General features: G+C 35.8%; 1 protein-coding gene across 6 annotated transcripts in view; it reads left to right on the plus strand.

The window, feature by feature from the left end:
- The window catches only part of INPP4B (inositol polyphosphate-4-phosphatase type II B), an 807,880-nt gene that overhangs the window by 622,014 nt on the left and 159,499 nt on the right, over positions 1-26,367 (plus strand). For all 6 annotated transcript variants that reach the window (XM_032857097.1, XM_032857105.1, XM_032857119.1 and 3 more), the window contains 2 exons: positions 15,002-15,132; positions 15,510-15,614. In XM_032857097.1, the coding sequence (XP_032712988.1) occupies positions 15,002-15,132; positions 15,510-15,614 (236 nt within the window). The remainder of the gene's footprint in view (positions 1-15,001; positions 15,133-15,509; positions 15,615-26,367) is intronic.

Consider the following 26,367-nt stretch of genomic DNA (forward strand, 5'->3'; position numbering starts at 1 on the left):
GTCTGTAAAACTCTCCAGGAAAACAACTAGTTCAATTTATATCATATATTTTTCTCTTTTGATCCCAGGGGTGGGGCAAGAAAGAAGCTTTCTGGCATGTATGCTGGGAGTTTAGAAGAAAAGAAAGAATGTTTTATAAGAATTAACTTTAAGACTTTCTTGGGTCTTATATAAAACATAAATATTGTGTGTATGATGTAGAGAAACAATCTTGTAAATAAAATATAAAAAATATGTACCAAAACACTTTGGTAGGGAAAAATGTGATAGTGTTGGAACATATAGTTGTGTTTTTTTTTAATATTTTATTTATTTATTTATTTATTTATTTATTTATTTGAGAGAGAGAGCATGAGCAGGGAGAGTAGAAGAGGGAGAAGCAGGCTCCCCACTCAATAGGGAGCCCGATGTGGGACTTGATCCCAGGACCCCGGGATCATGACCTGAGCCGAAGGCAGTCACTTAACCAACTGAGCCACCCAGGCACCCCTGAACATATAGTTTTATTACTACTTCTTTGGGAGAATGTACATGCCTTGTCTTGTATATTAGTATTTGTAAATATTATACATATACTAAGTTTGTAGTAATAAAGTATTTTATATCAATGGGGCAAACAGCTTTTTCAACACTATATTTTCAAGTGTTCCGTATTCTATGTCGTATAGAAATATTATAGAACTCTAAGTTCTTTGTACCTATATACCTATATCCCAAATCTATTTCTTGAACGTAATGTATTCTTATATATGAAAAAGATTGTTGGTATGATATTTTGAGAACCCAGGCTGAAAGCCTAGTGCTGCAGAGAGATAAATGTTTGAGAGATGTGTTCTACATGCTTACTTAAATATTATCATCTGCTGTTAAATTGGTTTCCTAAGCATTATATCTAGTTTGAAAGAGATGCAGGAGATATTTCTCACCTTGTACTTTATCTTAACACACGTTACAAATTTCATAAAAAAGTCCCATTTATTTCAGACTGATAACATTACAGAAGTGCCTTTTTAAAAGTGTTAAAATTATATATTAGGAACTATAAACTAGAACTAAAATATATCCAAGTAAATTCTTCTTCAAAAACATCCTCACTATACAAAAAGATACTCAGTAGGATTGTACAACACAGTGACCCAACCCATCCATTTGACATGATCTAACATTCTAAAATGTAATCTACATACTTTGTTGCAAGATTTATCAACAGATAAGGCTTCCCCTTCATGTGGCCTACAAAGCAGACAGGACCCTATGTCTTCCTACTTCTGCAGCCTCATTCGATGCCTTATTTATGCTGACGTGGCTGAAGCACATGTCTTTTGAGAGGTCTATCGACATTTGCATACTTGGATGAAATAAAGGCACACTGAAAATCTTTACTGACCTTAAAGAAACATTGATTAGTGGGAAAAGTGAAAGGGAGCTAGCCATTCTGTTTAAGTCTCACATATATCAAACAGACGTCAAACCAATGAATCTCATAGATGTTTTATGGTGTTCTCGTTCACTGTTTCTCTTTGTTATTTTTTTCTCTGTCTCCCTTGCTTGCTTTCTCTGAGAAAAATCATAAGTCCGAAAGATCCAAAGATGAAGAATAAAAAATATTATGTGAGAACGCCACTGGTGGTTCATACCTGATTAGTGCTGTTTCTTCTGTTCATTTTTCTTCATGCAGTGTTGACACTCAGTTGGAATACTATGTCTATGTTACTTATCATGGAAAGTGCAACCGGCCCTACCGCCTCCCCATACTGAGGGCAGATGCTGTGTGCCGTTACGTTCATCATTATGGTTTCTTGGGATCACTTAATGAGAGGTCCTGTAGAGCGCTTAGTATCGTCAAGCTGGCGGTAGAAATATGTGTTTTATTTTGGTGTTTGGATATTACAGTGTCTGCACAGGAATGACTATGGCAAAACTCATTTAGAGTTGTTTTTTTTTTTTCCCCTGTTGCACCAAGATTCTTGATTTAAAATGGATTGAGTAGAGAAAAGTGCGTTGTAATGATAAAAACACAGAATTGGAATTATTATGGACCTTAGTTCAAAAACCTGTATCTGCCACTTGGTACATGCTTATGATTATAGAAAATTACTTGATCTTTCGATTTCCAGATTGTTGTAGGTAATAATGTTATCATTTGCCTTACAAGGCTACTGTAGTAATTATATGAGCAGTCAGGACAGTTCAGGGTTTTGTTTTGGGGTGTGTGTGTGTGTGTGTGTAAGTACAGCTGTGATTTGAAAGCTGGCTTCCCCAAACTCCACTTAATAGCTATGTGACATGGCACAATTTACCTAACTACTCTAATTTTCAGTTTTCTCAACTCTGAAGAAGGGATTAAATAATAAACGCACATGGTGATGTTAAGGTTTAAAGTGAAGTATTGATAATAACTGCCCAGTATGCACACACATAGGTCTTTAATATGCTTTTAACATCTGTGTAAGAATCCTGTACACAGCAGCCACTCCATATATGAAAGCTATTATATTTGTTGATCTTAGCTGAGGGCTCTAGAGCTTCAGACAGAAAACTGAGTCTATAATTTATTTTAATCTCCTTTAGTTTACTAACCTAGCATATCTAATAGATACGTGTACTGTACGGTACCACACATTCCAAGTGGGCAGAAAAGCAGCACTGGCATGTCTTAAGCCACAAAGCTGGTGTGTTTGGACCTGAGGCAGTGATCTTAGGATGAGAGTCAGGCTGCAGATGAATTAGGGCCTTCTGGGCTACAGAAAAGGAAGAACTTGTCAATCTTCTTATGCTATTTCTGGAATCTAGCATACTACGTAGCATATAGTAAGCTCCCAGTAATGTAATATTTTTCCTAAGAACAACTGAAACCGTTAGCAGGAATGACATGATTGTGTTTAGCAAAAGGGAAGCACATGTGGAGGGATGAAACAATTTAGGGGATATTACAGTCGCCTCAGCTGGTAATAATGGTGGCTTAGACTAGGATGGTAGTGGGAGAAATGGAGAAATACACATACATCTGTGAGTTTTTAAGCAGCTGAAATCCACAGGACTCCATGATGGATGATATCTGGAGGTAAGGTGCTGAGGATGATTCAAGCATTGTGGCCTTCATGACTGAACACGTCAGTATATGTCATTGATACAGAGCGTAGTAGGTGCTCATGAGGTTCAGAAGAAAAGAAGGAGCCCTCACTGCTTCTCCCTTGAACCATCTGGGTCTGTGCTGATGTAGTAGACACATGCCCCATGTGGCTATTTAAACTCAAGTTAAAATTTGTTAAAATTAAATGAAATTAAAAATTCCATTCCTCAGTTACCTTAGTGACCTTTCAAATACTTGATAGTCACATATGGTTAGTAGCGATCATATTAAACAGCACAGCTATAGAACAGTTCCATCATCACAGAGAGTTTTACTGGGCAGCACGAATGTACATAATCAACAGTGGCATCTGTAATTTGAAAAAGAAGGGCTATATATAAAACTCTCCTTTCTTCCTAATCCATTAGAATTTAACATGGAGAATGAAAACTTTGACCTCAAGCTTTCTAGTTTACCCTTGTAGGTAAAACATAAAAGATTTCTTGTTCTTTTCTTCCAAGTTGTTAGTATCTAGATACACATTCTGCACAGTTATTTCTAGTGGGAATGAGATTGCATAATGTTTCTAACGGAGAGTCCATCTAGCATAGTAGTTTAAAATACAGACACCAAAGACGTAGCTCCGGAGCTTAATTCCAGTACTGCTACTCACAATCTGGGCGATGCTAGGGAAACTACTTGTCTTCTCTAAGTCTCAATTTTCTCATTAATAAAATGAGGATAATAATAATAATACCTATTTCAACAGGCTGTTGTGCATATTGAATGAATGGATATTTGTAAAGTTCTTATTATAGCACCTGGCATAAATAAGCATAATAAACACTGCATAAATATTTGTCAAATGAATAGAAAATAAATAAGAATTTGTCCTGCTCTTGCCATTCTTGGCAATTACGGCAGCCAAGTGAACACTACAGCAAAATATTTGAACGAGCCCTCTGTGGAGCTGGGTGGAAGCTGCATTCAGATGAGTCCCCCAGTGAGAGACTTCAGTCATCCTCTTCAGAAAGAAGCCATACCCCGCGGGAATTAAAATAAAAAAGAGAACAAGATTTATAGTCATAGAACCTGGACATGGGTCTTGATTCTGCCACTTACTAGCAATATGGCATTGAAGAAATCACTTTTCATTTCAGTCTTCTCATTTGTCTAGAGCAATGTTGTTCAGCAGAACTTTCCATGATCATGGAAATGTCCTACAGCAGACTGTGGAGGATGATAAAGCTATGTGGCTAGTGAGTGCCAATGCAACTGAATTTATAATTGTGCTTAGTCTGACTCTGGAACAATGATCTCCAAGGATTGCTTTGAACATAAGAAAAGATACGTTCTATACAGAAGTATTTGTGATTACCTGGAAAGCTTTATGATGTCCACCGAAGAACCCTACTGCCAAGCGTTTTTTGCAGCCACTTGGATGCCATCTACTTGTGAAACTGAATTGAGTGATGTCTGCACTCCAGGTCCAGGGATGGAAATTGGAAGGGAAAATGTTTTTAATTTCTAAAATTATGGGCAGGAATAATAAGAAGGTGCTGAGAGTGCCAACGTATTTTCTTGCTTTGCCAGTTGAACTTTCAGGTACAGTTAGTAGTTTTCATGGGTACTCAGAATAGAAAGGTGTGTCATTGATAAATGGGGATTTCAGAGAAACTTCACGTATGTGCCACCACTTTAAACATCAGCTCAGAACACCAAGCTTTAAGATACTAAAAAAAAAAAAAAAGATGTCATCCATGTTTGATAACTTTAAAATAGACTTCAAAGTGTAAATATGATGTTACTTAGAAATAAATAAACACATACTCACCTGTATCAGAAACAGCAAATATTCTTTTAGGGGTAGAGTAAGACATGTTTATTATCCCTCATTTTTTTTTTTTTTTCCAATGCAGTTACCTAAAATGAAATGGTGGAATCTGGCTGTTTATCAGACACACTGCTTCTATGATTACAACTACATCCTGTAGTTACTGTGTTCTGATGTTTAGTCTTTGCTTATAACTTGGAACCTTCCTTATTGTACAATACAACAGCCACTTCGTTTAATGTCAAGTGAAAATCAGAGGGAATGACCACTGAGACTAGCCAGTCATTTTTCAGTGAAAGGGTAACTCACAGACTACAGTGTTAACCACATCATCATTTTTTTTATTAAATGCACTTTTTTAAAAAAGCCCGTGATGTATGGATGCCATATTTATCCCTGTATGGGTTAAAGCACAGACAGCTTGAATTGTTGGTTGAACATAAGTGTGAAAAATATTGTGAATCTTGACACCTAGTTGAACTTTGCTCAGTTTTATGTTGTCTCCCAACCACTTTATGGAATTGAAGCCCCCCACCAGTCATTTATGTCATCTAGTGTTTGACTGTTTAATATTTAATTTTTTTTTCCTGATGGGAAATTTCTGTTATGATTTCCTTGGGGTTTGATTTAAGGTCTGATTTTGCCTAATTAATGAAAGCAGCTTGGCTCGTACACTTTGCATCCGTGAGCACCCACATGTAGTGTCAGTATGATAACTACTAGAATGTTCTGGTGAAGTTGTGGAGCTCTTTTTATTCTACAGAATGATATTGTGCAGCCCGTTGTAGGGAAGTGTTTCTATTTACTTAGATAATAACAATTTCAAATAACATTTTAATGCCTTTTTTACTGAGCCATAACCTATTGTATATAAATTTTTATCAGGATATTAGGTCTTACTACATTCTTGTAAATGAATTAATTATTATTCTTAGGTACTCTTTATTACCATGATTACTTTTCATAATTCCAGAAATTTTTTGAATTTGCACACCCAGATTTTAAAATTGTATTATTCTGGGTTCACAATTCTAATAAAATTAGGTGTTCATATGTGGTGCTTTGGCCTCAGAGATTTCTTGGGCATGTCCCTTAAATGAGCTAAGCATCTCTGTAGTTATTTTTCTTTTGAGGAAATCTAGAAGGATGTTGCTGTGGCCAATGTCAGAGAAATTATTGCCTTTGCTCTCTTCTAGGATTTTCATGGTTTCATGTCTTACATGTAGGTTCTTAATCCATTTTGAGTTTATTTTTGTGTATCATGTAAGAAACTGGTCCAGTTTCATTCTTTTTTCCTCTTTTGTTGAAGATTAGCCAAGAATATCTATAAAATATGGTGAGAGAGATAAAAGACCATGAAAGAGCTTGAACTGTGTTCTAGATTTTTCCATCCCATCCCTTTTCCCCAACTTTTGGCACCAAACAGAGAGGAACATATACTTTTGTGCTTTTGTGTTGGAATCCCTGTGTAGGTAATGTATTAGTGAGTGTTCTTCAGAGAAACAGAACTAATACTGTGTGTGTGTGTGTGTGTGTGTGTGTGTGTGTGTGTAGGGAGAGAGACAAAAACAGAGACAGAGATTTATTATTAAATTATTATTATTTATTAAGGAACTGGCTCACATAATTGCGGTGGCTGACAAGTCCTAACATCTTCATGGTTAAGTCCATAAGCTGGAGACATAGGAGAATCTATGATATAGTAATAATCCAAAGACCAGTGATTTTGAAGCCCAGGAAAAGTGTTTCAATTTGAATGTAAAGGCAATAAAAAGCTAGTGTCCCAGTTCAAAGTCAGTCTGTCAAGAGGACTTCTCTCTTACTCAGGGAGGGGGCAGCATTTTGCTCTGTTCACCTTCAACTGATTGAATGAGGCCCACCCAAATTAGTGAGGGCAAGGGCTTTACTCAATATACCAATTCAAATGTTAATCTCACCCAGAAACACCTACCATAGCATTTAACTGAATATTTGGATACCTTGTGTTCCAGCCAAGTTGACGCATAAATTAATCATCGCAGTAAGAAGTGCTATATGAAGATACACTTTCAAATCTTTCTCCATCCCTAAGGAAGACTTGACTAATCCAGATTTATGGACCTAGATCATACAAGGTTAGAGGACTCAACAGTGTCTCATTTATCTATTGCATTTATTCATTTTAACTGGGGCAGAGCTCAACATTCTACTTTAGGTTAGATTATATCCTGACTTTCTCTCAAATTTCAGGAAAAAAAAAAAAAATCTGCAAGCAAACCTTTCATTCAGTCAGTCCACAGGCCTATCTTGAAAAATTCCCCCAAACTAAGGACTGTGGTAGGACAAAAAGATGAATGAATAAGACAAGTCTGCTATACTCAGAGGCTCAGAGCAAATATTCCCATTGGAATTCCTCCTTGAATACATCATTGGTAGGCTTTAAAACTCTTTTAAGTACAAGATAAACTTTCTCCTTTTTAAACTATATTGTTTTAGTGAACTTAAACCCAATTTTCTTTCCTTTACTTTTTCTTTTCTTTCTTTTTTTTTTTTTTTTTTTTTTTTTTTTTTTTTTTTAGCAGCAGAAACTTGTTTTCATACAGAATTGCACATGGAATTTCAGTATTAATTTTAAAAAATTTAACTGGAGTTGGTGTTCGGCTGGAGTAAGGAAAAGGGCCTGATGCCTGTTCACGTACTTGACTTCTCTTTTGTCAACAACCTCCCCTGTCCCTCTAGCCACAACAGCCCTGGGGGTATAGGGAACAAAGTTGAAAAACTATTCATCTATTTAATGTTCTTGCAAATGCTTTATTAAGTATTATATGTAAAAATGTTAAAGCAGGTTTGGCTATTGTCTTCCAGTTTCCCTAGGACTTATTTTGTGTTGAGTTATTTCTCTTCATTCTTCCTAGAGTTGTTTGTTTTTAATCTCTTTTCTCTCTTTATGCTAGTAAAAAGTTTTGTGTTTCAAGCATGTTATTATGTACTTAGTAGTGTGCTCCTTTATGGAAGGAAGGTTCAGAGGATCATAGTGACCTCCAGAAAGTGCAATTTTGCTAAAGAGTAAAAGCATGTATTTTTGAACTATTTAAACAAAGGAAGACAAAACAAGCCATGTAGACAAAAAGTGCATTATAAGGTTATTTCCAGAGATCAGCATGAATATTTCATCAAGTATCAAGAATATCCTACTTTTACAATTGGTATACCAAAATCCAGAGTATAAAGATATTTCTCAAAAAAAAAAAAAAAAAGATATGTCTCAAGTAAGGCTTAGCAATCACCTGCCTCCTTTGAGATTTATTTTATGTGATTTACCTTTTATTTTTATAGGTAGCAAAGAAAAGGAATGGATGGCAGTAAGTGCCAAAGAATGTTTAATGTGTAAGAGGCCTAGTCTTATTAATATTTGAATATTCAGTCTTTTCTTTCCAACATCTTTGTGTCTACCTCTTGGATTCTAAGAGAGTCCTAGCCTGTCTCCTAGAAGATTTGTTTTAAAGATAGAGTTCCAGTGAGAGTAAAGTAATGAATCAAAAAAAGACTGTATGTGGTTAGGAGGGCAGTGGATTTTCCAGAAAGACATTTTTGCTCTTATTGTTGTAAAGTTGCAACTGAAGGAGACAGCTTTTGAGAGCAGAAGCTGTTGTTACTGTAAATAAATGAGATTTATTATAGAGGGAAGGAGTATTTTTTAAAAATATTTTTCTGTAGATTAAAAATGCATTTACACAGCTCATCTCTTTCGCCATTCACACCAAAGGCTTAGTGAAGATGTGTATTTAACTGTAACATCAATGCCAAGATTGCTCCCTAGAGAAATGTGGCGGAGCAATGCAGAGACCAGGCTCTCTCTATGGGTCTTATAATACTGGACACCAGTATGCACTTGAACATATTTTAGAGAATATCAGTTTTCATGCACGGCACGGCATACCTAGTAGCTGTGCCATTCTAACTAAAAGGTTCAGAAGTAGAAGTATTGAATTATGACTTATCTTTTGTTCAAAGTCAACTTTAAAAGTACATGAAAGCTTACAAATGTAGTCCTAGAAGTCAATAGCTCCACTCGCTCCAAACCCTACTCATTCAGCTTATGTACATTAAGTACCTTCAGAAACAAGGCACTCCGTTTTTTGTGTGTTTTAGTTTAGTTTGTGTGTGTGTGTGCTTCTTTGTTTTTACACTGGGGAGTTACATGGGGTGAGGAAAGAGTGCACATGGGGATTATAGTCTAAAAGACTTGGTATTCTAGTGACTCTGAGACTAACAAGCTATTTCATTTAGATGCTTCCATCTGTGAAACAAGAGGTTTCAAATTATTCTCTGAACTTCCTTCCAACTGCAACATTCTGTGAGTTTGTAGTAGTTTTTTTTTTTAACTATATCAAAAAAGTTCTATTAATTCTTGTGTCCCATAAGTTGGCTAGTTTAACAGGATATTTTGGAATAATCACGGTGCAAGAACGGGTATAAAGTGACACATATGGTCACTCCACCTCTAACATCTGTTGGCACAATGACAAATAATAGGGGAAATCCATAACATAAAACATATAGACATGTACACAAAAAGACCTTTATCATAGAGGCACAAAAATACTTGTGCTTTTTTGAACTCTGTTTATGATACATATATCACTAAGACTTTTTGTCTGGTGCTTAACCAGCCACTAATCTATAACTGACAGTGGATGCTTAGAGGATTCCATGCCTGGAGAAAACCCATCAACTATTTGGTGGCAGGCCAATTAAGTTGGATCCCTTTGAACTTGGAGAGGACAGCAATTTGTCCTAAGAAGGTGAAACAAAGTCTGAATATGTGGTTGTCTTTCCTGCTCACAGCGCCACTGCCATCAGCCACATCTGACAGCTTGTGCAATGCATGGTCTGATGATACGGTGTCCCACATAACATCGTTCCTACCAAACGACACTTGCTATAACAAAGGAGTGCAACAGTGTGCTTGCCCCACCATCCAAAAGCCACAAACCTGATACAATAGTGGAATAATATTAATCATGAAAGTTTCAGCTATGGCACCACCGTAGGGGGACAAAACCTCAGGATTGGAGTACTGACCTCCAGGATGAAGTTTGTATGCTAAACCAACAGCCGATAGAAGATGTTATGCCCACTATAGGTAGAACACACAGCTCTGGGAAATGGGGTGAGCCCTTTTTTCAATCAATCCCAATGCCCCACTAGTGGATTTGTGTTTCCTTTCCCTACCACCTTAGACTTTGCCAGTTAGAATCCTGATTCTTGAGGCATGGGATGGGGTAATTCTGTCCATAACCCATAAAGAGTCCTACTCATCTGGAAGCTATGTTTGGTTCACATGTGATCTGGTTATCATGCATTTTTCACTATGATGGACTAGCAAAGATAGCAAGGGTTACTGTACCTATCACCATGAGTAAGTAGGGCTGCTCTTCATAATCTGAGCAAAGAGAAATATGTCTAGTACTTTGGTGTGCTCCATGCTCAGAGGTGAGTGGGAAATTATAGCAACTAAGATTCCATAAGAGCAGGGAAACCAAGGACCTAATTAACTGGGATTAATGTCTGGGTCACCTCATAAGGCAGCAACCTAGACCAGCTGAAGTTCTAGAGGAATCTGAGGAAAATCGAGAATGAGTGATAGAGGAAAATGAGGAACATCAACTAAGGCCCCTAAGATCACTGAAATTGAAATATCAGATATTGTAGCATGGTTCACGACCTCATTTGGGGGAATTGCATCTGGCCATCACTTTGAAGGATTATACTGGAACTCCCTTTTAGGGAAGATATGAGGATGCTGTTTTATATGCTACATGGATATCAAGAAATGATGGAAATCTAAGTTCTCCAGAGTGTTGCCTGTCATGGGCACATTTGATGTACTTTTTTATACTGGCTCAACCTTAAACTCTGCTCAGGTTTTGCCTACTTGCTCAGTGGAGGGCTCCAGATACTGCCACCATTGTCACCTATGTCCTAACACCACCAGCTGTCTCGGCCTCCCCACAGGGTGAAGACCAGATATTAACATGCCCCCTGTGGCATCTACCCTGGAAAGACCCAGAGTGGTTCTGGTACCTATGACCAGATGTAGGACACTTCTGTCTCTACTGGGACATTTTTTCCTCAGTAGCCACTCAGAAGAGACAACTAGAAGTGCTGAGGAGTTAATGTCCCATACGATGAATCTTTACAAATGAAATACTATAGAAGGTGGTAAGGAACTGGTATATAAATGTTTCTCCTTCCATATAATAAACTTTTCTAAGATGCTTTAGTTCCATATAAGTTATCCGGAGCTGTTAACATGACCAAGGAACCAGCCATGTTTTCTTGTGAAGTTTTGCCCGACTCGGTAATCTCCCACTTGATGTCTACTTTCTCTTTGTCCTATGACACCCCACTTACCTCCCCCTTGCTGACCTGGGACTGCTTGATCCCAGTCTACATTCTGGAGAATCTGGCTTGAGATACAAAGCAAGGTCCTTCAATGTCAAAGCTTTATTCGCTGAGTAACAAATTAAAATACAGTATAAACAACTCTTATCTTCCCAACTGAAAAGTTTCCTGATTTGGGGACACCCATGTACCCACTCAGTCTCTTTTTTTTAAAGATTTTATTTATTTATTTGTCAGAGAGAGAGGAACACAAGCAGGGGCAGAGAGAGAGAGAGAAGCAGGCTTCCCGCCAAGCGGGCAACCAAATGCAGGGCTTGGTCCCAGGACCCTGGGATCATAACCTGAGCCAAAGGCAGACGCTCACCCGACTGGAGCCACCCAGGCGCCCCCCCACTCAATCTATTTTAATGCATTGATGTAATTAATGTCTTTCATTTTTCTTAAATTTACCACCACTCTTACTATGTCCCATTTTGTTTTCTAACCTTTTCATTACTCTGCTCTGGTCTATTATACCTTTATTCTATAGTCCCCCTGTATTTGAGTTTTCTTCAATGCAAAGGAGCCTTATGTTGGTTGTTTTTCCCTTTTGGAATGTGTAGCTGTTCAGTGCCATCATTTAGAATAAATGAGCGGTGAATGCCAGGTTTCATCTGTATATTTCAGTATATAATCTTTGACATATTGAAGGAGTATAATAAATTTTAAACAGCAGATTATGGACTCCTTTCAGCTTATCTCGAGTCACTCCCCAAAAACACTAAACTTTTCTCACCTCGCTTTGCTGGGCTTCTGTTAGGGAAGGAGATGTCCTCCATCCCAGTTCAATGGCTTCACTATCACCCTTCCTTCTCTCCCTCTCTTTTCATTATTCCACTCCATCTCTCTTTTCATTATTCTTTCTTATTGATAAGGATTCAGAGACAACATAAATTGTAGGCCCATGGTACATATATTAGTGTTAAATAGGAATACTTAACTAATATTTTCATCATAATTGTATATTGGAAGTAAAGCCTAAAACCTTATGTATTAAGTTGACATATCACACTTGGCTATCTCTCTCACATCTGACCCAATTGCCCAGATTCTTCTAGACTTAGATATCTCAGGTTTTCGGAATAATTTGTTTTTGTTGGTTATTGTTGTTTTATCCTGAATCTGAATCCTCTGCTATCTGAGTGCACACAGAGAACTGGACTCCCCAGTTCTCCAGGCTCCCCCACCTGTCTCAACTTGGGTCATGAACTTTCTTTACCCTCATTGGCTATTAATTAATCATTTCTTTTCCCATGAATGTTGTGTAATGGAAGCTAATCTGTGGAAAAGTTAAGAATGAGATTAATGTTCACAAATTTGTAAAGACCTCAGATAAAAGATGCAGCGGTACCATACTGCATCCCTTTTGAAACAAAACAAAGGCAGCTACAAACATTTGAAGGCAAGTCACATTTTTGCACACCATCCATTATTCTTGCATTTAACAGGATGTTAAAGATTCTACATCTTCTGAATTTATTAGCTTGGTATTTAGCATGTTTCACAGCCAAAATAGCAAAGAAGGTTCATTATTGCTAGTTAAATTAGCCTCATGAAAATGTTGTTGGTAAAAGGTTACAGAGATGAATAAGAGATCTAACCAGACAGCGTATTAGGCCATTTATCATTATAATTTAAAAAGACATTCTGATGATTTGAATTAACTTGGCTAAAGGGTAGAGAATTAGATAAAAGGTAATAATTAAAACTTAAATGGCATGATTAGCTCTTCCTTTTGATGAAGAAAAGACAAACCCTATGCGTACTGCATTTACTTAAATTGTCTTCTTGAGAGAAACTGAGGCCAATAAATCATACCTGATTATACCATTCATGGGCCTTTAAAAAATTTTACAGCAGGATGCCTGGGTGGCTCAGTTGGTTGAGCATCTGCCTTTGGTTCAGGCTATGATCTCTGGGATCAAGGCCTGCATCGGACTTCCCGCACTATGGGTATCCTGTTTCTTCCTCTCCTGCCCTCCACCCACCCTGTTTGTGCTCGCTCGCTCGCTCTCTCTCTGTTAAATAAATAAATAAAATCTTTAAAAAAATTTTACAGCTGTATTATGTATAAACTGGGTTACTTGAATATCTTGTTATTCCTTCAGACATAATCAGAAAGCCCGTCCCACATTATTTTTTTCCACATAATTTTATTTTCGATGATTGAAGCCTAGAATTTAGCGGTTTTTCTATTGAAGTTTTAATGTTTCTTTTTTAACTGAATGTCCCATATGTGTGTGTGTGTGTGTGTGTGTGTGTGTGTGTGTGGCAAGTTTTTGTCATCATCTTTGTGAGTTTTTTATCAGTGAGAATATTTATTAACTTGTATTTTTTTCACCTCTTCAACATACAGAACTTTCACGTTTGTGTGACCTAAGCTATTCGTATCTTCCCTGGTGTTAAAATTACTTTTTAAATTTTATTTTAATTCCAGTGAGCTGACATACAGTGCTATATTATTTTTAGGTGTACAGTATAATAATTCAGCAATTCCATTTGTTACTCAGTGCTCATCAGGATAACTGTACTCTTAATCCCCTTCACCTATTTCACCCATTCCTCCCCCCACGTACCTCCCCTTTGGTAACCATCTGTTTGTTCTCCTAAGTTAAGAGTATGTTTATTGGTTTGTCTCTTTTTTTGTTTTTTTTTTTTTCTTAAATTTGTATGGTATTTGTCTTTCTCTGGTTTATTTCACTTATCATCATACTCTGTAGATCCATTCATGTTGTTGGAAATGGCAAGATTTCATTATTTTTATGATTGAATTATATTCCATTTCTATATAAATATATGTATTTGCATATGTACCACTTCTTTAGCCATTCATCTATTGAGGGACACTTGGGCTGCCTTTATAATTTGGCTATTGTAAATAACACTGCAATAAACATAGGGGTGCAAATATCCTTCTGTATTAGTATTTTTGTATTCTTTGGAAAAATACCAGTAGTGCAATTATTAGATCACAGGGTAGTTCTATTTTTAACTTTTTGAGGAGACTCTGTACTGTCTTCCACAGTAGCTATACCATTTTGCATTTCCACCAACAGTGCAGGAGGGTTCCTTTTTCTCTGCAGGCTCACCAACACTTGTTTTTTGTCTTTTTAAGTCATTCTGACAGGTGTGAGGTGATTCTCATGTGGTTTGATTTACATTTCCCTGATGATGATTGATGTTGAGCATCTTTTCACGTGTCTGTTAGCCATCTGTATGTCATCTTTGGAGAAATGTCTATACATGTCTTCTGCCCATTTTTTAGTTAGATTATTTGGTTTTTTGATATTGAGCTGTATAAATTCTTTATACATTTAAGATAACAGACCTTCACTGGATACATCATTTGCAAATATCTTCTCCCATTCTGTAGGTTGCCTTTCAGGTTTTTTGGTGGTTTCCTTTGCCGGGCAGAAGTTTTTTATTTTGATGTAGTCCCAGTGGTTTATTTTTGCTTTTGTTTCTCTTGCCTCAGGAGACATATCCTGAAAGATATTGTTATGGCTGATGTGGGAGAATATGTTTTTTTTCCCTAATGAGTGCATAGAGCTTTCTGGAAACGGATGGTGACTCAATTTCTAATTAGTTTGGCAATGTTTATTAGGTGTTCCTTGTCTGTGGACTTAAGATCAAAATAAATATTTTCTCCTCGTTTGTATTTTTAACAGAAACCAGGAGTTGAAAGAACTTGGTGAGCTTTCTCCACACTGGGACAATCTACGGAAAAATGTCCTTACTCACTGTGATCAAATGGTGAATATGTACCAAGATATTCTGACAGAACTTAACAAGGAAACAGGTATGAAAGCAATAACTTTTTTATATATTCAAACTGAATTGCATTTCATGTGTGTTAGGTGAAAACAATAATACACGTTGTTATGGATATAGAAGAGCCAAAAATTTTTAAAAATCTTTTATCTCTCATTCTAACATCTCGGCATGATAGACCAGGAAGAAATAGATTTCCCTATTTTACCTCATGGGATTATTATAAGAATAACTGAGAATTTTTTAAATTGAATTTCTCTATAAAGAAAAGCAGCTTATACAAGATATACTTTTCTTTCTGAAATCCTTGTAATATTTTTCCATGTCAAACATTCTCTTCAACATACATGCACACACACATTTATTATTCATTTACTATTAACATTCAATGTTTTTTCTGCCTAGGGTCCTCTTTCAAATCAAGCAGCAGCAAAGGAGAGAAAACATTAGAATTTGTTCCAATAAATCTACATCTGCAAAGAATGCATGTACACAGCCCTCACTTGAAAGGTAGTGTATATAATATTCTTTTTTAAGTGGGCAAATTATTTGAATGTGTACTTTTTTAAAAAACTTGACTACAGGCAGAATTAAAAATTTTAGAATTATGTAAAGACGAAGATGAAACAATTGAAGTTGATAATGACCCTGAATACTACAAAGAGACTATAGTATTTTTGTTGCTGTGTTTCTGAACACTACTTTAAAAATGTGGCACTTGGATTGAGTTACAGGTGAATATGCAAAACAAATGAAAACATCCTTAAGTAGTCTCAGTGATGGCTGAAACCATGCATGCCAGTGTTTGAATTTAAAAAAAAAAGGAAAAAGGAGAAATAATACTTGTTCATTTTATGCTTAACTTGAAAAATCAAAGCCCAGAGATGGACTCAGAGGCCGTTTTTCTGACTTAGTGGTGATTGTCAACAGTCACCCCCTTCTCTATGAGAAGGATATTTATCAGAAAAAAAAAAAGTGGTAGAGTATTTTCCTGTACTTAGACATGAGAAACATTTTGCAAGGAAAAGCGTATAGATTTTTTATAAACATACTTCAGTAAGGTTTTTTTTTAAAGATTTTATTTATTTATTTGATAGAGATAGAGAGAGAGATCACAAGTAAGCAGAGCAGTAGGCAGAGAGAGAGGGGGAAGCAGGCCCCCCGCTGAGCAGAGAGCCCGATGCAGGGCTCCATCCCAGGACCTTGAGATCACGACTCGAGCTGAAGGCAGAGGCCCAACCCACTGAGCCACCCAGGCGCCCCCCTTCAGTAAGGTTTATTGAATATTGAGTATTGAAAAAGGTGAATATCATATTGTATCCCTTGCCACTCTACATAATTCCTTGCTATTTCTTAATATTTTAAAATATTCTTTCCCCTCCCTTTTCCTTTAACTTACTGCTACATCAATTTCTGTGCACAAGTAGAGTGATTATCTGCCTCTATTCACACACAGCAAAAGTCCCATATTATGGTTATTGTCCCACATCCTTATTAAAAAACTCTTCTCCTCTCTTCCCTCTCAAAAGTCTCTCTGTTTAATGATAAATGCTATAGTCATCCTACTAGTACCCATCTTCCGAGGGAGCCAAAATTTACTTTAGATCATCCAGTCCTTCATGGTAAGTGTATGGATATGCAAACATACAAAGATATGTCTAGAGACTCATGCTAGCACCCTATTTTGTAGCTATTGTCACAATATAGAGGTTTTACAAAGTTAAAATCTGTGTCCCGCTTCAGAATCATCTGAAATTTCACAACCAGAAAAGTTAACCATTCTTCTGAGTTTGTGCATACATTTGTGTTTATACAACCAGCTAATATGCAGGTGTAAGTGTAGTTGTGGAAATGTAAAATTTTAGTAGCTTCAGTAACCTTTATCAACTATCTGAAATTTTAACTTGGATCCTTTTCACCAAAAATTATGTCAATGAAAGAATTGAAATAAAAATGAGATAGACTGGTCCAAAGCATTTAGGAAATCTTAATTGATTACTGAGTATCTGTCAGTAGTTTGAACATAACATCTAATGGTTTTAAAAATCATCAAAACCAAAGTATCAGTAAATAATAAAGAAGCTACGAGAGTTAAAGGCTATCTGACAGGGGTCCCTGGGTAGCTCAGTTGGTTAAGCTTCTGCCTTCAGCTCAAGTCATAATCTGAGGGTTCTGGAACCAAGCCCCGTGTTGGGCTCCCTGCTCAGTGTGGAACCTGCTTCTCCCTCTCCCTCTGCTGCTTCCCCTGCTTATGCATACACTTTCTCTCTGTGTGCCAGATAAATGAATAAAATCTTTAAAAAAAAGAATTTTTCACTTCTGGTTTCAAATTTCCCCCTTAAAGACACCACCATTTTGAATTAGGATCTGTCCTAAAGCCTTGATTTGAACTTGAGTCCAACTGTAAAGACCATATTTCCAAATAAGGTCATATTCAAGGTATTTTTCAGGGGAGCATAAATCAACCCATAATAACAAGATAGATTAAAGGAATTTCTTCTTTGTGATGACAAATATCAAGTAGTATAAAGAAAAGCAAAATTTTCATGTTACAGGACTAGGGTACAACTCTTAAACTAGAGGGTTTTTGACACCTTAGTTTTCAGAAAGTCTTCTTTTTGAAGACCTAAAGGAGAAAATGTGGGAAAAGATTAAAAATCTTAATGGCCAAGAATTAATGCAAAGGTACTGAATTCTATTGCATACTGATTTTTCCCCCAAGGTTATTCACGTAAGTTTTATATATATATATGTGTATATATATATATAAATATGGGTGTATGTGTGTGTGTACATATATATATATATATTGTATATATTTAATTTTATATACATCATATATATGTGGTATACATATCATATATGTAATATTGAAAATTAAGCTTACATGTTTTAAAATATTTCGGATTTTATAATAAGTTCAAAATTTATTATTTGAAATTGGAATTCAGATAAAGTAAGTGCTTATAGACTAGATCACCAGCTATATGTTTTAATATAAATTGAAAACTTGACTGAATTTTGGAGTTCTGCCCTTACTTCTTAGACATTGACTAAGTTAATAACTTTTCTGAGCATTGGTTTTCTTATTTACAAAATAAAATGGTTGAAAACTGTAGATGGCAGTCAATCAAATTTCTACTATATAACATGTTTTCAGCACATTAAATGAATTGCGGTTAAATTTATTTAAGATCCATGTTTACTGATTTGAATGTTTAGCTGAAATTACAGACAACATTTTGCAAGGTAATGATGCAAGTAAGATTGGCTAAGCCTTGGTATTTCACTGGTGAGTTATTTGGATGTAGTCTAGATTTATTTTCATTCTTACCATTAGTAAATTACATCAATCCGCATTTGATTAATATGCCTGCTGTATTTGGAGAGGCGGCTTTGCAAACAATATGAGGCAGATTCACCAAATACAAGGCTAATGTCTAGCTCTAGAAACAAGTAACTGAGCAGAACTAATGTTGTCATGTCTCATACTGACAAATGAAATAACCTCCATCCAAAGTCAGATGCCCCCAGAACCATTAATTTTTCACCCTTGTTCATTACTTAAATTAAATGCAACAAATACAATCCCAATAGAGATCCTAGACAGCAGTCACAATAGCAAAGAAAAAACCCTTGAATTTAAGAACAAAATTTTCCACCTCAAATTTTATTTTCATAGAAATTCAGTGATAAATATTATAAAATATGGATTCTTATAATATTATTCTGTTTAAGTTATTTTATTTTATGTTATAGATATATAATAGCATATTGTAATATATAACAAAAAGAGACAGAGAAAGAAAGAGGAAAGAAAAGAAAGAAAAAACCTTCTATAGTGTATCATAAAGCTATAATTGGAATCAGGTGGGACATACGCCAGAATTTATTGTGTAAGTATGGATGAGTCAGCCAACCTCTCTGCCCCTTAGTTTTCTAATCTCCGTATTGAGGGAAAGAACAAATGAGGAGCTGTTTAGAACTCCCTGATTTCTGTATCTTTAGTTTGGGTATATCACCTCATCAATGAAGTATAATTACTTTTAGATGTTTCATGATGTTGGTAAATTGTTTGGACTATTTTGAAATAGATTTCCCTTAAAATTCCTTATTGTTTTGTGATTCATGACAAAGTCATTTTGTGGATCATTTTGAAGTCCGGGATTATGGGTAAATTGTTCTCTGAAATGAGATCAGCATGTCTACATTTTTTTTTCATTACCGCCATTTTTATAGTTGCAGGAATTTTAAAAAGATCTTCTGGGGAAAAAAATAGACTTATTATCTCATATCTATTATTAAGTGGCTTTTTAAAAGCTATGAGGCAGCCCTATTATTAAATTTCAAACCAACCTAGTATCTGTAGCTTGATGAGATTCAACAACTTGAATTCCACTTCCACATTATGCTGTGTATGATGCCATTTTCACAAAGCCTAGAACAATTTTTGAGATATAAACTATCAAAAGAAGAAGACTTAAACTATCAAATATGTCTATTTGATATATAAACTATAAAAAACTATCAAAAAACAGATTATATTATTTTAAGAAAGAAAAAAGGACCTTTGTTTTTTTTTTTTTTTTTGCTCAAATTTTCTGTAAAATAAATGTCCATCTAGATTTTTGTAGTTGTTTCTTAGTACCAAAAATCTGAAAGCTTTTATTCTATGCAGTTAAGGGCTGAATATCATAAAGATACGTAATTTAAACAGCAGGATAAAATAAAGAAAATTTTAAAATGAGACAAGTATTACTGATCAGATTGTTCCCTTCGAGCTTTTTTATTGATTATTTGTTTTATATGTTTTTCTATATGCTCATTCTTAGAGGAATACAATAAATTTCAGTTAGTTCTAACTAAATTTTAAAAAGTACAAGTGCTCTAGCAAAGACTGAACCCGGTACTTTTTTTTTTATTTTAAAGATTTTATTTATCTATTTGACAGAGGGAGAAATCACAAGTAGGCAGAGAGGCAGGCAGAGGGAGAGGGAGAGGCAGGCTCCCCGCCGAGCAGAGACCTTGATGTGGGGCTCGATCCCAGGACCCTGAGATCACGACCCGAGCCGAAGGCAGAGGTTTAACCCACTGAGCCACCCAGGTGTCCCTGAACCCGGTACTTTAAGTGTGTACCATTCTTTATTAACTAAACTAAGAGACCAGGAAATGAATCCCATGCTCTACCTAGGTCTGTCTATTATTTTCATAGTAATTACAAGTGGCATTCAGGATGAAGGGGCCAAAGAGATAAACCCAGCATTTCCAATACTGTGATATTTGTAAATAATAATTATCAAATACCATTTGCAAAATACTAAGACTCCCAAGAGTCGTGATTTTCTGTTTTCCAGTAAGTGTGGTATTTAAAAATTTTAGTAATTAGTGTTAAGTATGCCAGAATGGATTTCAAACTTAAAGATTATATAGCTGTATACAGTTTATGTTCTCATTTTAGATCATGTGATAAACCAAAGAAACCTATAGCTGAACAGGACAGCTTAACTTCATGTAAACTCTGGGAATAACATTCAGTAGCTACTTTCTAATTGTTTCCTTCAGAGCCACTCTTTAGTTATTAATGATTGTGGGACCATTCCAATGTGAAGATAGGGGTTTCCCACACCATCAGTTTCCCAGTGCTCCATGGATGCCAACTGAGTGTCTTAAGTTTCAACTCAGTTCTGACATTATCTACCTGGAGATAGCATCAGATTCCATGGGCTAAGGGCTCTGTCCACAAGACTGCCCTCCACTTCAGATGCCAGTTGAAAAGTTCAGGTTCTTACCTGTACTTTTGACCATCTGGCTGTAAATCAAATGTGCCCCCCTCCTTGGGTACAATTAATTCAGTAGAACTAGTCACAGAAGTCAGAAAAACATTTCATTTACTAGAACACTGGTTTATTATAAAAGGATGTCACTCAGGAACTGCCAGGTGGAAGAGATGCACAGGGCCAGGCAGGGAAAGTAGGTAGAACTTCCGTGCTCTCTGAACGCCTCTCTCCCAGCACCTCCACCACAGAAGCTCCCCAAACCTAGTCCTTTTGGTTTTGTTTTGTTTTGTTTTGAGATTTTATTACACAGGCAGGATTAATTAAATAATTGGCCCTTGGGAATTGAACTCAATCTCCAGCTCTTTTCCCCTCCCAGGTGCCTGGGTAGAGAGGAGGGATAGAAAATTCAGACCCCCTAATCTCTTGGTTGAGTGCCCAGACAACCAGGCTCTGCCCTTGGGGAGGTCCAAAAGTCACTCATTAACATAAGAAAAGACATCTTTAAAGCTCTCCAAGCTTAGGAAATTCCAAGGGTTTTAGGACCACGTTGCCAGAAAAGGGAACAAAGATATTTACCAAACATATTTATTTCTTACCCTTGTTAAGCAACAAAAATTCAACTGAGTAATTTATAAATTCGAATTGTCTTTATTGAATGATTCATGAATCAGGCAGCATCCTACCTAACAAATAAAAGAGAGCTCTATAGAGCTGCAAAAAAGGAAAGCTTTTTGAATGTAGCAAGTGGGGAAAAAAGGAAATTATCGGCAAAGGAATCCATTATTGGAGGCAAAGTCATCCTTCTAATGGAATGGAAGGGATCTTTTAGTAAAATTTCTTAGCTGACCAAGAAATTCTATGTTGACTGGTTAAAGGTTACATTCCTGGGAGGCTGAAACTGCAATTAGGTTAGATATTAAGCCTTGGTTTGCTGATGTGGGTCCTTTGACAAAAGTGACTATTTTGAGCCTCTGGCTTTCTTTTTTTACATTATAAATCACAATATCACAGTTATCAGTGTTTAAAAATTAACACTTCAAAGCGGCTTTTTGGAGATCTCAAATGTATGAAGGTAAAGATTGTATTACAATGCCTAAATTTTTTGAGCCTCTACAAAATGTGTACTTAAGGATCCCACCTTTTTGAGGAGTGATTCTAATCAAGGTAGATAGAATCAAAAGGCAACAAAGAAAAGTGAAAGAGACAAGAGAGACCTTATTTGCTCTTTCTACATCCAGACATTAACCCTACTTATTGTCTCTACAGAGAAAGCCTCTTGGTATTAATGGAATATCAAGGCTGGCTTGCGAGGTGGGGAAATGGAAAAAAGGTTTCTGGAATATAGATAAAGTATTCAATTCTGCTAGCTGTGCTGAAATAACAGTACTACTTTTTACTTGCCTATTTGAAATGTATTCTATGAAGTTCAAAAGTAAGGAATATTTGGGAAACTATGTTTTAGTTCCTGGTCACTTTGCCCTTGAAAACATATAACTGTATTAGGAAATTGGCTCTCTCTCCATTCTTATTTTTTTCAAATCCTGATTGTTGTGCTACTAATGATTTGTAAGTTTTCCTTAGAATTTCATATTCCCAATCTGCTTTATTGTTAACTTCCTGTTAATATATTGTTTAAAATGATAACAAATGATAAATAAAACTACAAAAATGATAATTTAATGAAAATAATGGGAAATAAAGGATCTGATCTAAGAAAACATTGGATATTATAAGGCTAAATTTAAAAAAAGAATACAAACACTGTACTTTTGTTAGTATATTACTTCTTACAGAGGTATGAATTAACAATTCTAAAACTATTTTATTTGTATAGTATGGTTAACCAAATATGTAAATATAAAATAGGGAGAGTCCAGTTTCTCAATATCAGAGAAAGAAGTTAGAAATAAAGAAGGAAGGCGGGCTAGAAGGAATCCTATAATGCTGAACTGAAGTCAGAGGTAACAATATGGACTCATGGGTTCAGAGGTAACAATATGGACTCATGGGTTTGTTGTTGTTAATATAGATGTATAGATGCAGGTGTGTGTGTGTGTGTACAAGTTAGTATGCATATACATGAATATACTTCCTACCTCTGGCACTGAAAGAATTGAAAGCAGTAAGATTGAGTATACCTACCCCCAGTATTTGATTTCTTTTTTTAAAAGAAAAGATATTTATTTATTTGAGAGAGAGAAAGAGAGAGAGGAAAGGGCAGAAGGACAGGCAGACTCCCCACTGAGTGCTGAGCCCAGTGCTGAGCTAGATCTCAGGATTCTGAGATCTTGACAATTATCTGACCAGAGTGCCCCCAGTATTTGATTTCTAAACACCATCCTCAAGTAAAAAGCGCTAGGGTTCTTTGGAAAACTGGTTGATTCTAGGGCTGAGGCAGGGAAAATATAAGATGAGTCTAGAGTATCTGGTGGCTCTAGAAAGTAAGGAAGTGCTAAGAAACAAACAACAATGATGGCAACAAATGGAGAGGGTGACGTAGATAAATAGTTACGAGCCAATGGAAGGAGTTCCCAACAGACAAAGCTAGAGCAACTTAAACATAAAGATAGTGTTAGATCATAAACCAATACCTATGAGCCCATACTAATGTTAATAAATAACTGAGGGGCACCTGGGGGGCTCAGTCTGTTAAGCAACCAGCTCTTGATTTCAGCTCAGATCATGGTCTTAGGGATTGAGCCCTGTGTGGGGCTCCACATGCAGAAGGGAGTCTGCTTAAGCATTCTCTCTCTCTCTGTCTATCCCTCCCCCTACTCTCTCTCTTTCTCTAAAATGAATATATAAATATTTAAAAATAGATAGCTGAATATATAAACTAAAGGAGAAAGATAAACTATTTTTCCCAAAAGAATTCCAGTTAATAAATGTGGAAGGAATGAGGGAAATGGGAAATCACCATTCAACCATAGCAGTAATAATTGCCACAGGCAAGATATATCAATGGATGCTAAAATTAGTGGGCACAAGTCTAAAAAGAAACTGGATATTGTACTGTCTTAAAATATGTTTCTCTAAATATTTAGTAACTTTACAGTGAAGAATCAACTATAGATAGTGGCAGTCAACACTTTGACCCGTGCACCAAGTTTAATTAACATGAGGTAATATATATCAACTTAACATACTCCCTGTTATAACGCACTGAGAAGGGCCTATCACTTCCACAGTATCCTACTCAACAGTGCAGAACTTCAGTCTAATTATGAGAAAACATAAAACAAACCCAAATTGAGGGACCAGTACTCTTCAAAAGTGTCAAGGTCAAAAATGAAATGCTGAGGAACTGTCATGGATTGGAGAAGACTACATGATAGCAACATGATATGTGGAATTCTGGACTGGATCTTGAAAGAACAAAGGGTGTTAGTGGAAAAACTAATTTTAACATATTATCTACTTTATTTAATGTTATAGTACAAGATTAATTTCTTAGTCTTGATAATCTCTGACTGTATAAGATATTAACATAGGGAGCATAGTGAAGGGTATACAGAACTCTGTTCTAATTTTGCAACAACTCTGGAAATCCAAAATTATCTCAAAAATAAAAATTTTCGAAAGTATTTAAACAATAAATATGTTTTTGTATTTTAATAAAAATTATGTATATTTTCAAATATATAACATGTTATTTTGCTATACATATGTGTAGTGAATGATTACTATAGCTAAGCTAATTTACATATTCATCTCACTGAATTAGTGGGCTTACTTTTTTTCATGTGGTGAGACATTTTTAAAGGAATTCTGTATTTCTTCCTATCTTGGCATATTAAAACTTAATTCAAATTTAAAAAACAAAGATAAAAAATAAAACTGAATTCAAATTTTATAGAAACATTGACAGCAATTTAGCCTAATACCTCATACAAGTAGAATCACGCATTATTTGTCTTTCTGTGGCTTATTTCACTTAGTAACCTCAAGGATTGTCCATATTGTCACATATTACAGAAGTTCCTTTCTTTTTAAAGTTGAATAGTATCCCATTATACATATACAGCACATTTCCTTTATCCATTCACCCACTGATGGGCATTTATGTTGTTTCCACATCTTGCCTATTATGGATAGTGCTTACCTGAACGTAGAGGCGCTCCTATCTCTCTGAGATCCTGATTTCAGTTCCTTTGTATAAATACCCAGAACAGGTATTGCTGAAGCATGAGAGTTCTACACTGTGCAGGGATTCCAGTTTGTCCACATCATGGCTAACACTCACTGTCTTTTGTTTTTTTGATTGAAGCCATTTTTACAGGTGTGAGATGGTATCTCATTGTAGTTTTGATTTGCATTTTCCTGATGATGAATAATAACCTTTAACATTTTGACATATACCTGTTGGCTATTTGTATGTCTTCTTTGGCAAAATGTCTGTCTATTCAAGCCTTTAGCCCATTTTTTAGTCAGGTTATTAATTGTTTTACTATGGAGTTATAGGAGTTCGTTATATATTTTGGAGATTAACGTCTCATCAGATATATCAGTTGCCAATATTTTCTCCTCTCCTGTATGTTGTCTTTTTTGTCTATAGTTTCCTTAATTATGCAGAAGTTTTTCAGTTTGATGTAGTTCTGCTTGTTTTTGTTGCTTATGCTTTTAGTGTCGCATCTATGAAATCACTGTAAAGACCAGTCATCATAAAATTTTCCTCTGTTTTCTTCTAGGAGTTTTATACTTTTAGGTCTTATGTCTAAGTCTTTAATCTATTTTTGAGTTGATTTTTGTGCATGCCATAGGACAAGGGTCTGATTTCATTCTTTTGCATGTGAATTATCATAAATTCTCTTTGTTCTTTTATAGAATATGGTCCATGGATGGATATGTATTCATCCTCATCCCATTGAGATATATATATTTCAGATTCCAATATGTTTTTTTTCTGGATAGTATATATAATTTTTTTATTTCTTCAGTTAAAAAATAATACCTTACATGATCTATAAGGACATATAAGAGAAACTGAAATGAGCCTCAGAATATTTGTTTGTTTATTGACATTTTTGAACACCTACAACATGGATGAGCTCATAAACAGGAAATAGAATGGAAACAAGGGGCGCCTGGGTGGCTCAGTGGGTTAAAGCCTCTGCCTTCAGCTCAGGTCATGATCCCAGGGTTCTGGGATTGAGCCCTGTGTTTGGCTCTCTGCTCAGCAGGGAGCCTGCTTCCCTTCCTCTCTCTGCCTGCCTCTCTGCCTACTTGTGATCTCTCTCTGTGTCAAATAAATAAATAAAAAATCTAAAAAAAAAAAAAAAAAAAAAAAAGAAAGAAAAAGAAAGACCATGAGAAATAGCATGGTTTATTAAAAAAAAAAAAAGGAAACAAGTAAAAGTCAGAACTTTGGATATGAAAGAACTTGTTTATAACTTTGGAAGTTCTTCATTATAGTTGGATTCAAGAAACACACAGGCCTTCTTTTATATTTAAAAATAATCAGCTCTTTATTATGAAGAGTAGACAAT

This window comes from Lontra canadensis, unplaced genomic scaffold, assembly GCF_010015895.1.
Source record: "Lontra canadensis isolate GAN:19392208 unplaced genomic scaffold, GSC_riverotter_1.0 scaffold1, whole genome shotgun sequence".
NCBI classification, from domain to species: domain Eukaryota; kingdom Metazoa; phylum Chordata; class Mammalia; order Carnivora; family Mustelidae; genus Lontra; species Lontra canadensis.